General features: G+C 39.1%; 1 protein-coding gene across 7 annotated transcripts in view; it reads left to right on the forward strand.

The window, feature by feature from the left end:
* Nucleotides 1-12,112, forward strand: part of CARF (calcium responsive transcription factor) — a 39,911-nt gene that overhangs the window by 17,655 nt on the left and 10,144 nt on the right. For all 7 annotated transcript variants that reach the window (XM_030487420.1, XM_030487418.1, XM_030487415.1 and 4 more), the window contains 7 exons: nt 1,704-1,824; nt 2,709-2,852; nt 3,304-3,537; nt 3,933-4,095; nt 5,080-5,155; nt 8,689-8,819; nt 9,736-10,102. In XM_030487420.1, coding sequence (XP_030343280.1) covers nt 1,704-1,824; nt 2,709-2,852; nt 3,304-3,537; nt 3,933-4,095; nt 5,080-5,155; nt 8,689-8,819; nt 9,736-10,102 — 1,236 coding nt within the window. The remainder of the gene's footprint in view (nt 1-1,703; nt 1,825-2,708; nt 2,853-3,303; nt 3,538-3,932; nt 4,096-5,079; nt 5,156-8,688; nt 8,820-9,735; nt 10,103-12,112) is intronic.

The raw sequence follows: 12,112 nt of genomic DNA on the forward strand, positions 1-12,112 counted from the left end.
GATCAGGGTAAGCACTAGTTAGCAACAACTAAAACATCGGTGTGTTATCAGTGCTGTTCTCAGACTAAAGCCAAAAGAGAGCGCTGTACCAGCTACTAGCAAGAAAATTAACTCTGTCCCCGCTGAAACCAGGACAGCTGTTGAAGTCTTTTCAATCCTAGATCTTTGATTTTTAAGTTTGTTTTTAAAAAAGATACAAGATATGTTTGTTATACATCATTCTCTTGTAAATTAACTTTTTCTTTATTTGCATTGTTTTATTGATTGATTTATTAAATTTGGTTTTTAATGTCAATCTCCAAGGCAGTGAATCATTGGATATCTTATGGAAACACATTATGTTGCTGTTGTGATACTTTAAAATGTTTTGGTTTTATCACTCATGGTATAGGCAGCTCCTTGCCTGCACACTGGAATATATGAATTATAAACAAAAGATAACTAAACAAGATGTGGAAGAAATTAGGAAGAAGTTCCTTTCTTAAAAGGAACTTTAAAGCTATGCCTATTACCTCTTTTTGAGAGGTCTGACTGGATGAAGTCACTTCTTTCAAGTTTAGGGTTCAGCAGTATTTGTTTAAGCCTGTCTGATTTTGTGTGTGTGCGCCACACTGAAACATTGCTATTTAGCAGATAAGGTAGGTCAGACTTGCACTTAAGAATTACTGGGCAGCATGGTCTGAAATATTGATGTAAGACAAGAGGCTGAAAAGAGCTGCTGACTTATTGTGGTTTAACCCCAGCCAGCAACTAAGCACCATACAGCCACTCACTCACCCCTGGTGGGATGGGGAAGAGAATTGGAAGGGTAAAAGAGAGAAAATTCGTGGGTTGACATAAAGGCAGTTTAATAGGTGAAGCAAAAGCTGTGTGCACAAGCAAAGCAAAACAAGGAATTAATTCACCACTTCCCATGGTCAGACAGGTGTTCAGCCACCTCCAGGAAAGCACGGCTCCATCACATTACTTGGGAAGACAAACCCTGAACATCCCCCTGCTTCCTCCTTCCCCCAGCTTTATACACTGAGCATGGTGTCATAGGGGGTGTAATATCCCTTTGGTCACTGGGGGTCAGCTGTCCCAGCTGTGTCCCCTCCCAACTCCTTGTGCACCCCGAGCATACGCGCTGGTGGGGTGAGGACCAGAAAAGGCCTTGACTGTTTAAGCACTGCTCAGCTGTAATGAAAACATCCCTGTATTTTCATGCTGAAAACAACTCTGTTTTCAGCACAAATCCAAAACATAGCCCCATACTAGCTACTATGAAGAAAATTAACTCCATCCCAGCCAAAACCAGTACACCTTTGACTTCAGCTGTGCATTTTCTTGGTTATTTTGGGGATTCTGCTTCTATTATGTTCATTACCAGCATTGTGCTCCTTTGATAACTTGCAAGACTGTTCATCTTGTATTGGTGTTCAGCAGGGCAGAATCTGATATTTGCTGTCATATATGTTGCAGGCGTGTTGTGAGGTATAGTAAGCTTGGGAAATGCTTTGAAAATGGTCTGTGTTCCTTTCATGCTGTGAGAAGCATTTGTACTGTATTTGAATGCTTGCTACACTTGAGTGTTCTGCCTTTTGAAGAGTCTAATGGTAAACAAGTAACTGTTTTGAAACTCTCATCTTTTATTTAGTGTTGTTTTACTGCAATAACGTCAGTGGTTATTTGAGTAAAAGGAGTGCATTACTTTCTGTTCCCAGGAAGCAGAGCCATTGTAATGGAGTGCCAATACGGGCCAAGGAGGAAAGGGTTCCAGCCCAAAAAAGCTGGTGAGCAGGAAGGCACCCCTTGCCATCTGTACAAAGCCACTTGTCCAGCAAGGTAAGAATTGTCTATAAAGCTGGAAGAGCAACTCAGCATCCTAAAAAAGTGTTCTTTCTGTGAGCCTTGACAGAGTGCTGTTTGGGGGTGGTAGCTGAAATGCACTGTAGCTCTTGGCTTCATCTCCTTGATAAGTTGAGGTTGATACTCATGTAGAGGGAAGGAGGAAATGAATAAGGCTGAGATTTGGTAGGTTGGCCAGATGCAGAGTAGCGGTGCATCAGGATGTGAAGCAAAACTGTGAATCATTCTCTACCTGAGCATTACTGTGGCGTCCTTTAGCGTCCATTTTTGGTCCTAAAACTTTATAGTCTATTTGTTGTTTTTCCTTCAGGCTTTTAATTGCACTCATATCACTCAATAATCCTAATTTAGCAGATGTCCTTATTTGCTGAAGGAGTTACAGTTCTTCCTCTTCACTGGGGACTTTCTCCTTATCCAACACTAATGGTTTTTTGTCTTGTTCTTGAGTTCCTCCTGGGTGCTTGTTCAGTTCTTACTGAGCTAAGAGTGCATTTTACCCGGACAGTTACATCTAGATACGTATGTGCTCAATTTTGTCTTCAAGCTGGCTGAAGCCTGTTCAGAAATGGTGTTATACCTTTACTATACTGAGGGACAGAGAGGTTTTGTTGAGGTGCAGAATCACTGGCTGAGTGGCTTCCAGACAGGAACAGAAGTTTTTCTGTCTGCATCCGTCTGCATCTGTCTCTGTTGATGTGTGCTTAACAATTCTACAGTTCCCTTAGAGGCTCCTCACACCCTGCAACACTCTGCTTGAACTTTCTCTGTACTAGTATCTGATACGAAGTAGGTTTTGCCTCCTCCCCCTGAGGGCAAGTGTACTGAAGGAGAAATTTATTTTTTTATCCCCACCCTGGAAGGATCTATATTAAAAAGGTCCAGAAGTTTCCGGAATACAGGGTTCCTACTGACCCTAAAATTGACAAGAAAATCATAAGGATGGAGCAGGAGAAAGCATTCAACATGCTGAAGAAGAACTTGATAGATGCTGGTGGTGTCCTCAGGTGAAACTTCCATTTTTTTCCTTTATCTTGACAAATGAATCAAAAAACAGCAGTAATTTGCTTGGTTTCCTTTATTTTTCACTTAGTCACTTTATTAAGGCTCTTGCTTAATATCAATAGTAAAAAAAAATCCCACAATGGCAGTAAGTGGCTCTGGAGTATTAATTTAGTAAATGTCTTAAGCACCAAGCTGTGAAACTTCAGCAGATGTTTTCATGCAAAGAATAGATAGAAATAGTTGTATTATTTGGGGATTTGAGCTGGTTTATTTTGCATTGACAGGTGCGAGAGGGCCCTGAGCACTAAAACGCAGTATCTTCCAGCTCAAGGGCTGTAAAATCTTCAGACACTCTAATTAGGTTGATTTTGATTGTCTGACTGTTCCCCCAAGAGACTCCGTTTTTTGCCTTTGCTTGAGAATTATGTGTAGAAACTCTTTCCTTCTTGCCAGGTGGTATGTACAGTTACCCACTCAGCAAGCCCACCAGTATCATGAAATGGAAACTTCCTGCCTCCCTTCTTCACCCTCCCATTTTTCTGTGCCTTCTCCTGAGGAGGAGGAGGAAGTTGTTAGAGACGAGAACTGTGTTCTGCCTTCCCGACTTCATCCTCAAGTGGCAGACAAGATCCGAGAGCTGGTGTCTCAGGGAATAGAGCAGGTCTATGCAGTGAGGAAGCAACTGAGGTACAGAACTTTTTGGCATGTTCTCAGTCTGTAGTGTTGTATGTACTTCTGCATTTGATTAATTTGGTTTGCAGCTAAAGGGCAGTGCTGATGCATTACTGGATATATTTCCCATATGTCATGAGAACTTGTTTTTCCCAGCTTTTGTCTTCTCTTTCCATTTTTTTGTAGGTAAGCTGCCAAGAGCTGTTGTCCTCTTTAAAGTTAGTTGAATAAATGGGGGTTTTTCATTCCAAACCTTGTAGCAGATGTAAAAAAACTGATTCAGAAGATCATCTAGCTGGCTCTTATCTTGTCATTACAAGGGGAGGGAGAGGTAGCAGTGTCTATAACAGAGGGAAGTAGCACAGTATATTTTAAATATGGATATTTTGATGTCCTTTAACATGTGACAGAAAGTATGTGGAAAGAGAATTATTCAAGCCTGATGAAGTGCCAGAAAGACATAACCTGTCCTTCTTCCCCACTGTGAATGACATCAAGAACCACATTCACGAAGTGCAGAAGTCCCTGAGGAATGGCGAGGTGGTGTATAATTCGGAAAGTATCCCAGCAACGGTGTGTTGGCCTTTGTGTTTCTTTTTGATTTTTGGAATTAAATACTGGAAATCATGTTTTAATTTTTACCACTTAGCTGTATTTCGTCCAAAATTCTCTATGACTTTCTGTTTCCAGCAGCAATATTTTCAGTGGAATTTCTGGCTGAGCAAGATTGGATTAAATACGAATAAAACCATCTGACCTTATGCAGTATTTATCTCATAAGCATTAGATTGCTATTAGTTGATTGACAAATTTTACAATACCAGCACTTCATGATGAGCTGGAAACCATGTGGTATGGAAAAATTGACATGTGTCAGAAAATTGTATTCATTGTGTTCTGGAGAAGTTACTTTTCCGTATCTGAAAAATGGGGATGAAGTATGTCTTGGGTGCAGCCTAAATTAGGGCTTGCACAACATTTTGAATATGTAGATATTAATAAATGCGCTTTATAGCAAGTGAAGTAAACATGAAGTAGATACTTCAGAATGGTTGGTAACTCTTACGTGGTGCTCCTTAATTTTCTTCCACCTAGTTAGTGGTAAAGGATACACAGTGATCCTAGTTTTCCCAGTTATGAGGCTGACTGCTAAGGAATTGCTGGTTTAAAATCAGCTTTGACAAACTGTACTGTTAAATAATGCTGTGTCACCAGTCTTTTCCCTCTCCCTACACTGCTCTTGGCCAGGTAAGTGAGTGATACTTGTTAGTTAGCCAAATGGTTTGACTATGTTCTATTTTAAGGTCTTTGAACTGTCATGAGCAGATTTTAGCCTTCCCTGGTATAGTGGATGTTAAAATATCTTTTACAAGTTGGGTTTTGGGGGTTGGTTGGTTTGTTTGTTTGGGTTTTTTTGTAAACTAGGAACTTCCAAATTGCGTAGTTATAAGAAAATGTAGTTTCGGACTGTTTTCCTGCGAGTCCTATATTGAGCCTGTGTTCCAGTAGTAGACAAACTTACACCCTTTCTGAGAACTGAGATCTTTTTCCTTTCAGCTGCAGTGGACCACAGACAGTGGGAATGTTCTCACAGAAACAGTGACTGTTACGTTTGCCTCGCCACCTTCGGATGGTAGGACTGCATTAATAACTTAGCTGTCTCCAAACGTGATCTGTTTTATTAGCTATGTCACAGAAGTTCAGTTTCAGTGAGGTTGCTGCTGTGTTCTGCTGCTCGGCTGAACTTAAGAAGGGCTATTTTGGTCTATCTATTTTAGCATGCTTTGAACTATGTGACTGCATATGTCAAAAAATAACACATAGTGTGATGGGCTAGCCAGAAGTATGAAAATTATAAATTTGGCTTTTATTTAGCATCCTCAAGCAGCTGAAGACTTTAATGGGATGGTTACGTGGAAACAACATTTTACCTTGGATAAAGGTACTAATAATACCTGTGTAGAGATAATTAAATTGCTATAGAACAGTTATATCTGTCAGGGCACACAATACCCAGGAGTCAACTGGGTACTTGAGTTCCTTGATGGTTTGTGCTTCACATGTGCTTAAATATCTTGATAAAAAGGATTTGAATGCATATTGGGGTTCCTGCTTCTCACAAAGTCATTAGCTTGAGTTCTGCTGCTAGGATCAGGTCCTGAAAAACGAACATGATATTTCTATTGCCAGAATTGAGAGCACTCTTTTCTATTTTTCCTTAATACTTAGAAATAGAAACACGTGTGTTTAGTGGCAGCAGGGCTGTGAGATGTTTCTTCAGTTCTTTACGTAGTGTAATGTCTTTATTAATGCGTGAATCCAAATTAGCATCTTTTCCCACCAATTAAACTTCTTCCCACTCTGCTGCAAAACCAGAATGTAGATAGTGTAGATTTCTATAGAAACTTGGGTTTATGCGTTCATGGTTGAAGGTCTGGTTGTTTTGAAGACTGTAGTTAAACTATTTTCCTTTGTTGAAAGTGGGTTCCTACTACTATTTAGACTTCAAAACAGGTACTAAAACAGATACACTTGCTACCCAGGTAGTTAGGATTACACATAGGCTGAGATGTTCCACTGGATCATGGTGGCTGATAATAAAATTATATTATTCTACCCTTTTCCTCATGTTTCAAGGATATTTTTTCTAGTGTGACATCAAAAGAACTTTCTGCATGTTTGTGGATGCTTTCCCCATCCCTCGATTACTAGGTTATATATGAAACTCATGAGAAAAGTTGTTGGCTTTTAGCAGGGATATGATTGCAGCAAGGTGGAAAAGTCTAATGGATAATGCTGCAGACTTCTTCGATGTTTTTAATCTCAGTGGCATTGCCAGCTTGTTTCCCTGTTTAACTGGAACATGGTCGGGGAGTACCTTTTGTTCCAGACAGCTGATAGTCTGCAGGGACCAAAGGGACACTGCCACATTTGTCGTGTTTAAAGATCTACTTGTGTCAGCAGTTGTCCTCCACTGTGGTTCTTGCCTGAAGTCCTGATGTTTGGGTTTCTTTCCCCTTTGGCCCCTGTCACTCCCTGACCTATTTCTTATCTTTGTTGTAGCAGGAAATATAAACCCCCAGAGGTTTAGTTCACTGTGTGATTTCTCCTAAATTACTTGGTGAGCCTGATTTACATGGAGCACATCCAGGTACACCAGAGCATTTTCACTTGATAAAAAGGCCAGTGTTTCGGCTTTGTTTTGGGATTTTTTTTTAACTCTTTACCTGTTGCTGCAATGGATCAATTTGAACTGAAAGGCATCATATATGCTTGGTGCTCTTAGGGTAAGAATTTTGGTATTGACAACTGTCAGAGGACAAAATTTTTTAGGCTGAGTTTGAATAGTGTCCTCCTTTCTTACAGAAGCCTTTTTTAGGAAAAAGGGAATTTGCAGCATGAGCAGACTTACTGTGTTTCAGCTTGCACGTCTACGTTAGTATTTCCATCACTGCGCTTTTATGGAAAGACACAATAGTTGTGCCTTCAACAGCCATGATAGAGCTCAGCAGGGATGCCTTTTAGTGTGTCTGAATACTGGAGACGTTTCAGGAAGACCAGTTCTTACTTTCTTTGTCTTTCACAGATAATTTTCTGAGGCAGGGTAGCCTATCAAATGTGTAAGCATCCATCTAGAGAATTTTAAAGGAAGCTAGAGAATCGAATTTGTTTCGTTTTCTTCACGTGTGCACCAAGTCAGTGAATACAAGCAGATAACTTCTGCTGGATGGAGACAAATTTATTATTTACGAAATCAAATGATAACAGAACTAAACCCAGCTGTTTGTTGTCTTGTTGTGCAGAGCTCCATATCTCCATGAGGTACAGCTTTCTCTGTTCTCTCCTAGGTCTAAGAACCACTGTAACTGTCAAATTTGTGTGCTCCCTTTTACATCTTTTATGAAGTATAATGACAAGAGAGATAAAGTGCCTATTTTGTTTGTTTAATTCTGGCATTAATTCTGAAAGCCTATGCAGTATAAGGAGTCAGTAGCTGAGGAGCTGAACTTATTGACTTTATTCCTAGGCATGTTGGTGTAGAATACAACCTAAGAAAAGAACTACCATCTCTTCCTACATGTGAATGTTCACATATGCATATGGGATCTTGAATATTCACATATGCGTATGGGACTTCTGTGTAGTATTAAAAAGAGCCTAAATATTTGAAGTAGTTGTATTCAAGGAGACTTACAGAGTATATCTTATAGTCAGTTATGTTAAGGAGTTAGAGTTTTCAAATCAGTATATATGTTGAAAAATCTATCTCCATTCATTTAGATTGCTGGAGACTTCTGTATGATTTCCTGTTAGAAAGCTTTTTGCAGTTGGCCATTCTCCTTTTTTTCCATTCACCAGCCTAATCTACATGCTCAGGGCAAGCTCTTCTTTTACAGTTACAGCAGTAAAACTGAAATAAGAGGCTAAGCAATGTCTACTTGTGTCTGGATAAATCTGAACCAAAATGTTCTAGATAGATGAAACAGGAAATGGAATTGATTCCATAGGAAGTTTTCTTGTTGAAATTGCTACAAGTGAATTTCAGTTTTTACAAGTCTTCAAGAAACGAAGTCTCTCCTTCTTGCATTAAAGAATTTTGAGGATATGATGTAATCTGTAGCCTGAAAGACTTACAGATAAATGGACTTTTGGTGTCATCTTGCATAGAAATTACCTTAATTCCACAAAGATGTTTGGAGGGGAGTGGTGAGACTTACAGGATTTCCTGTATAGATCTTTATTTTCAGAGACAACCCTTTTTTTTTTTTTTTATGCCTATTATTGAGCCCTTACTGAGGTGTGTGTGTTGTCAAGTTGTTTGATTGTTGCTTTGATAGTAAACTGTCAGCTTTTATGTTATAACTAGAAATTCAAAGCACAGTGTAGGGTGCAATTACTTCACTCTTCAAAATGGATCTGTCAGTTCTTCTTTTTTACTGTCAACAGGCACATACAATCTTCCTACAGTATTGTCTTTTTCTCATACACAGCTTTTTTTAATTTAGCATCCAAGTTCTTCTGCAAAGAAAACAGCATTTATGTATGTATATTTCTTTTGTATGTCTATATTGAGATTGAAGGAGTTTGTTCAGTTTGCAGAGGAGACTTTGAAACAGGAAGAAGTAATATGTCATAACTGTCTGCATCTTCTCTGTTGCCCTGTAGGGAGCTCAGCAGGGGAGTCGCTTGTCACCAAAGCAGAATCCATCCAGAGTGGGGAGTCCTTGCTACCAGAAACAGCTCAGCTATTGTCTTCACTCTCTTCACTTCAGCCCAAGATATTTGCACAACTTCAGGTATAGTCAAGTTGTTTACAGAACATGAAATGTTCTGTGCTGTGAAGGTGAGCTAAGAACAGCAAGTTTCCGTCTCAAGCTAATGATCCCAAACACTGGCTATGTAATGTGGATTTTGAAATAGCTGTCAACTCTGACCTCTCTTGCATGTCACATTTAGCATATAACTGTGGTGCAGGGGACCCCATTATCATCTTTTGGCACTTTGAAGTTAGGGTCTCTTCTGAAGGCAAAATGAAGATGATGAAGGTACTGGGCTTCTGCCTCTAGCCAAGCACCTGTTTATTTTCTACATGGTCCAGTCATTTCATAACGAAAATGCTGCAAAACTGAGAGGAGATAAGTCAGTCTTATTTATTCCTTTAAAATCCTCCTCCAGCCTCTTAAAATATGTTGAAATCTTATAACTGCTCCCAGCTCAGATCTGTAAACTTCCAGGTTGAAAGGCTGAAGACTGGGGATAAGAATGTCATGCTAACAGAGCTTCTTCTAAAGCTCATCCCCTTTCAAAGGTGGCTTTGTTCTTTGAAAAGCTACCTTCATGCTCCCTGGACCTCAGTGAAATGTGTGTTCTCTTCCCTAGATATACAGCTTGCAGTGAGGTGCTGGGGTTTTTTAACAGCATGCTTTTAGTGCCCACCTCTTGTGAAGATGGGCAGTATTGGGAAATGATTTGAAACTGAATATCAATCCAAAATTAGAGCTTTATGGCCATAAGTAGTCTTCTAAGAGGCTGCTGGATATCATTGTCCTAATTGTTTTCTAATACAACTTTAGCCTAGGGTTGCTGGGATTGACTGTTGAAAAGAGATGAATGTACTATCCAGTTCCAGCATTGCAAAATAGATGTCATTAAATGCAAACTCCTCCTGCTCTGAATACTGGTATGCTAGTTTTTCTGCCTTCTCTTTCACAGGGATTACAGCTGCAGTCAACTTTTACGTCCACAAATGGATCAACAGCCCTGATAGCTGTAAATAACCATTCCCCTCCCAGCCCTGCAAGTCTCCTAGATTCCACAGGGAGCGCAGTAACCAGCCATCCTCTAGTACTTAGTCAGGGACACAGTCTGCAAACAGGTGCTGGCCTAACACAGCATAGCACTGCTACCTCTGCTTTTGGGACTCCACCTGGCCCTGATCAGAGTCTGGTCACCATGGGCCAGCTGGTAGCAGTTGGAGGGGTAGATGACTCCAGAAGCCTAGAAGGAGGAGTCCATCAGATTCTCTTGGGAGATTTACAGACTATTCCAGTGCGGATTGTGGACAGCCATCGAGCACTTAGTAAGTTGCAGTCTTGCCCATAATATGTAAATACAGACAATACAGTAGATTTTCTTCTGTGTGTCTTGAGGAAAGGAAAGAAATGTGTTGATAATGGGGAACTCCAACATAGACTTCTTTCAGCTGATTCTAATTAGTTTCTACTGTGAAAACATGAAGGGGTTTGGGAGGGGGAGTAACAAAACCAAGCCAAAACCTAGATTTTGCTGTAAAAAGATGACTTCTTAGTTAAACTGCTTATCGCTTTCTTTGACCAAATACCCACTTATTCGATGAACATAATATTTTTGCCAGAAATTCTAATATTCATTTAGTTAAAATGATCTTCAAAATATCTTTTAAAGGAAAAATAAGAGTAGAAAATAACCAATATTGAATCTAGTTAGAACACTTTGAAAAGAAATGTGGGGGTTTTGATGACTTCTTTCTTTGCACCGTCTCAGAGGATTTCTGAATTTTTTTTTTTACTAAACTTTTACTAGGATCCTGTAGCCATCAATATGCTTTAGAAGTGATCAGTTGGAGTTGTATTTAATTTATTGGAATTTCAAGCTTCTGTTTGAAAATACTCTTTAAAAAAATACACAATAAATATCATAAATAACTTTATGTCAAAATAGAAGGCTCCTTAAAATCATTGTTAACAAATATAGATACAGTCTTTGGATTCTCAGCCATGGAACCTGGTTGAGAATGGAATCTTGCATTCTCAAAGAATGATTTCTGATTGTTGGTGAAGAAAACCTATTAGATATGGAGCATATATAGGTCATTGCAACATATCTTTTTGACTGTCCAGAGAGTCTAAATGTTAGCTGTGCAATGCTTTGTTATTTCATTTTATCTTTTCTTGTCATCTATCAGTTCTAAAAAGATGACTCTTGAGTAGTTTTGCAGGAACATCTGGGTAAAGATGTGCTAGATCATAGCCTGCACCTTCCTAATGCCATAGTGGTAATTATCTCCATATGCCCTGATGACTTTTGCAGGTCAGCAAAACTTAATTTGTACTAAATTCTGTAATGGAAATATAAGACTACATGAAGAAATGAAAAGGAAATGAAGGATATTTGAAGAAATATACTGAAATTCATACGTGTTAAAGTAATATTGGGATTTTTACTGTGGTAGTATTGTCAAAGTTAAATTTAAGGGATTTTCTGCCTGCTGTGTACTCAAATGTGTTACTGTTTGGGGTGGGGTTTTTTTCCTTTTTATAATTGAATTTGACTGCTCTCCTGAAAAATTCTGGTTTTGTTCAGGGTAAAACAAGTTCAGAGAGGTTATCAAATGCACCTTTTCCATTCAGTTGTTTAACCTGTTTGTTCAATCTGGATGTTGATGCCTCTCAATTTTTGTCAGTGATGAGTGTTGTAAGTGCATTTTAAGAAATACTGGTTTACACGAAGGAAATGTAGTCAAATATAAGATTATATAACTGCAAGGACTAAACTGACTGTTCCTTTGGGATTTCCTTTTTTTTTTTTTCTACTCAAGGTCTCAGTCATCACCAGCCTAAATTTGGAAATTGTGAGAATACTGGTGCCATTCCTAAATTATGTTGTGGAGGAGTTGCCTATAAAATGAACACATACCCCTACACTTGAATTAATGCACATGAGGGCTTGGTTAAAATTATCCTGTGTGTTCTAGATTTTCCCTTGTCCAAATGCTAACTTAAGAATAAGCTATTTGCTGCAGAAAACTTATGTGCAGTCATTGAAGTGGCCAGTCATGCCTCAAGTGTAAGTCATTCTATAAATCAACATGCTTTTGAGTTAGTTTTTTCAACAGTAGTAGCTCCATTCCGCCTTGCCCCTGGAAACAAAAAAACCAACCAAACAGAACCAAGTAAGAGGGTAGCTTTATCTTTCCATGGGAAAGAGGAAAGACATTTTGTGTGAGCATAATTTTATATCTCCAAACATATTTTTTAAGTTTTTCTTGTAAAATGATTTAAATATTGTTACTCAAGGGGGCTCTTACTGCAGTAAATTCACGTCAACTTGC

This window comes from Strigops habroptila, chromosome 5 (assembly GCF_004027225.2).
Source record: "Strigops habroptila isolate Jane chromosome 5, bStrHab1.2.pri, whole genome shotgun sequence".
Taxonomy (NCBI): Eukaryota; Metazoa; Chordata; class Aves; order Psittaciformes; family Psittacidae; genus Strigops; species Strigops habroptila.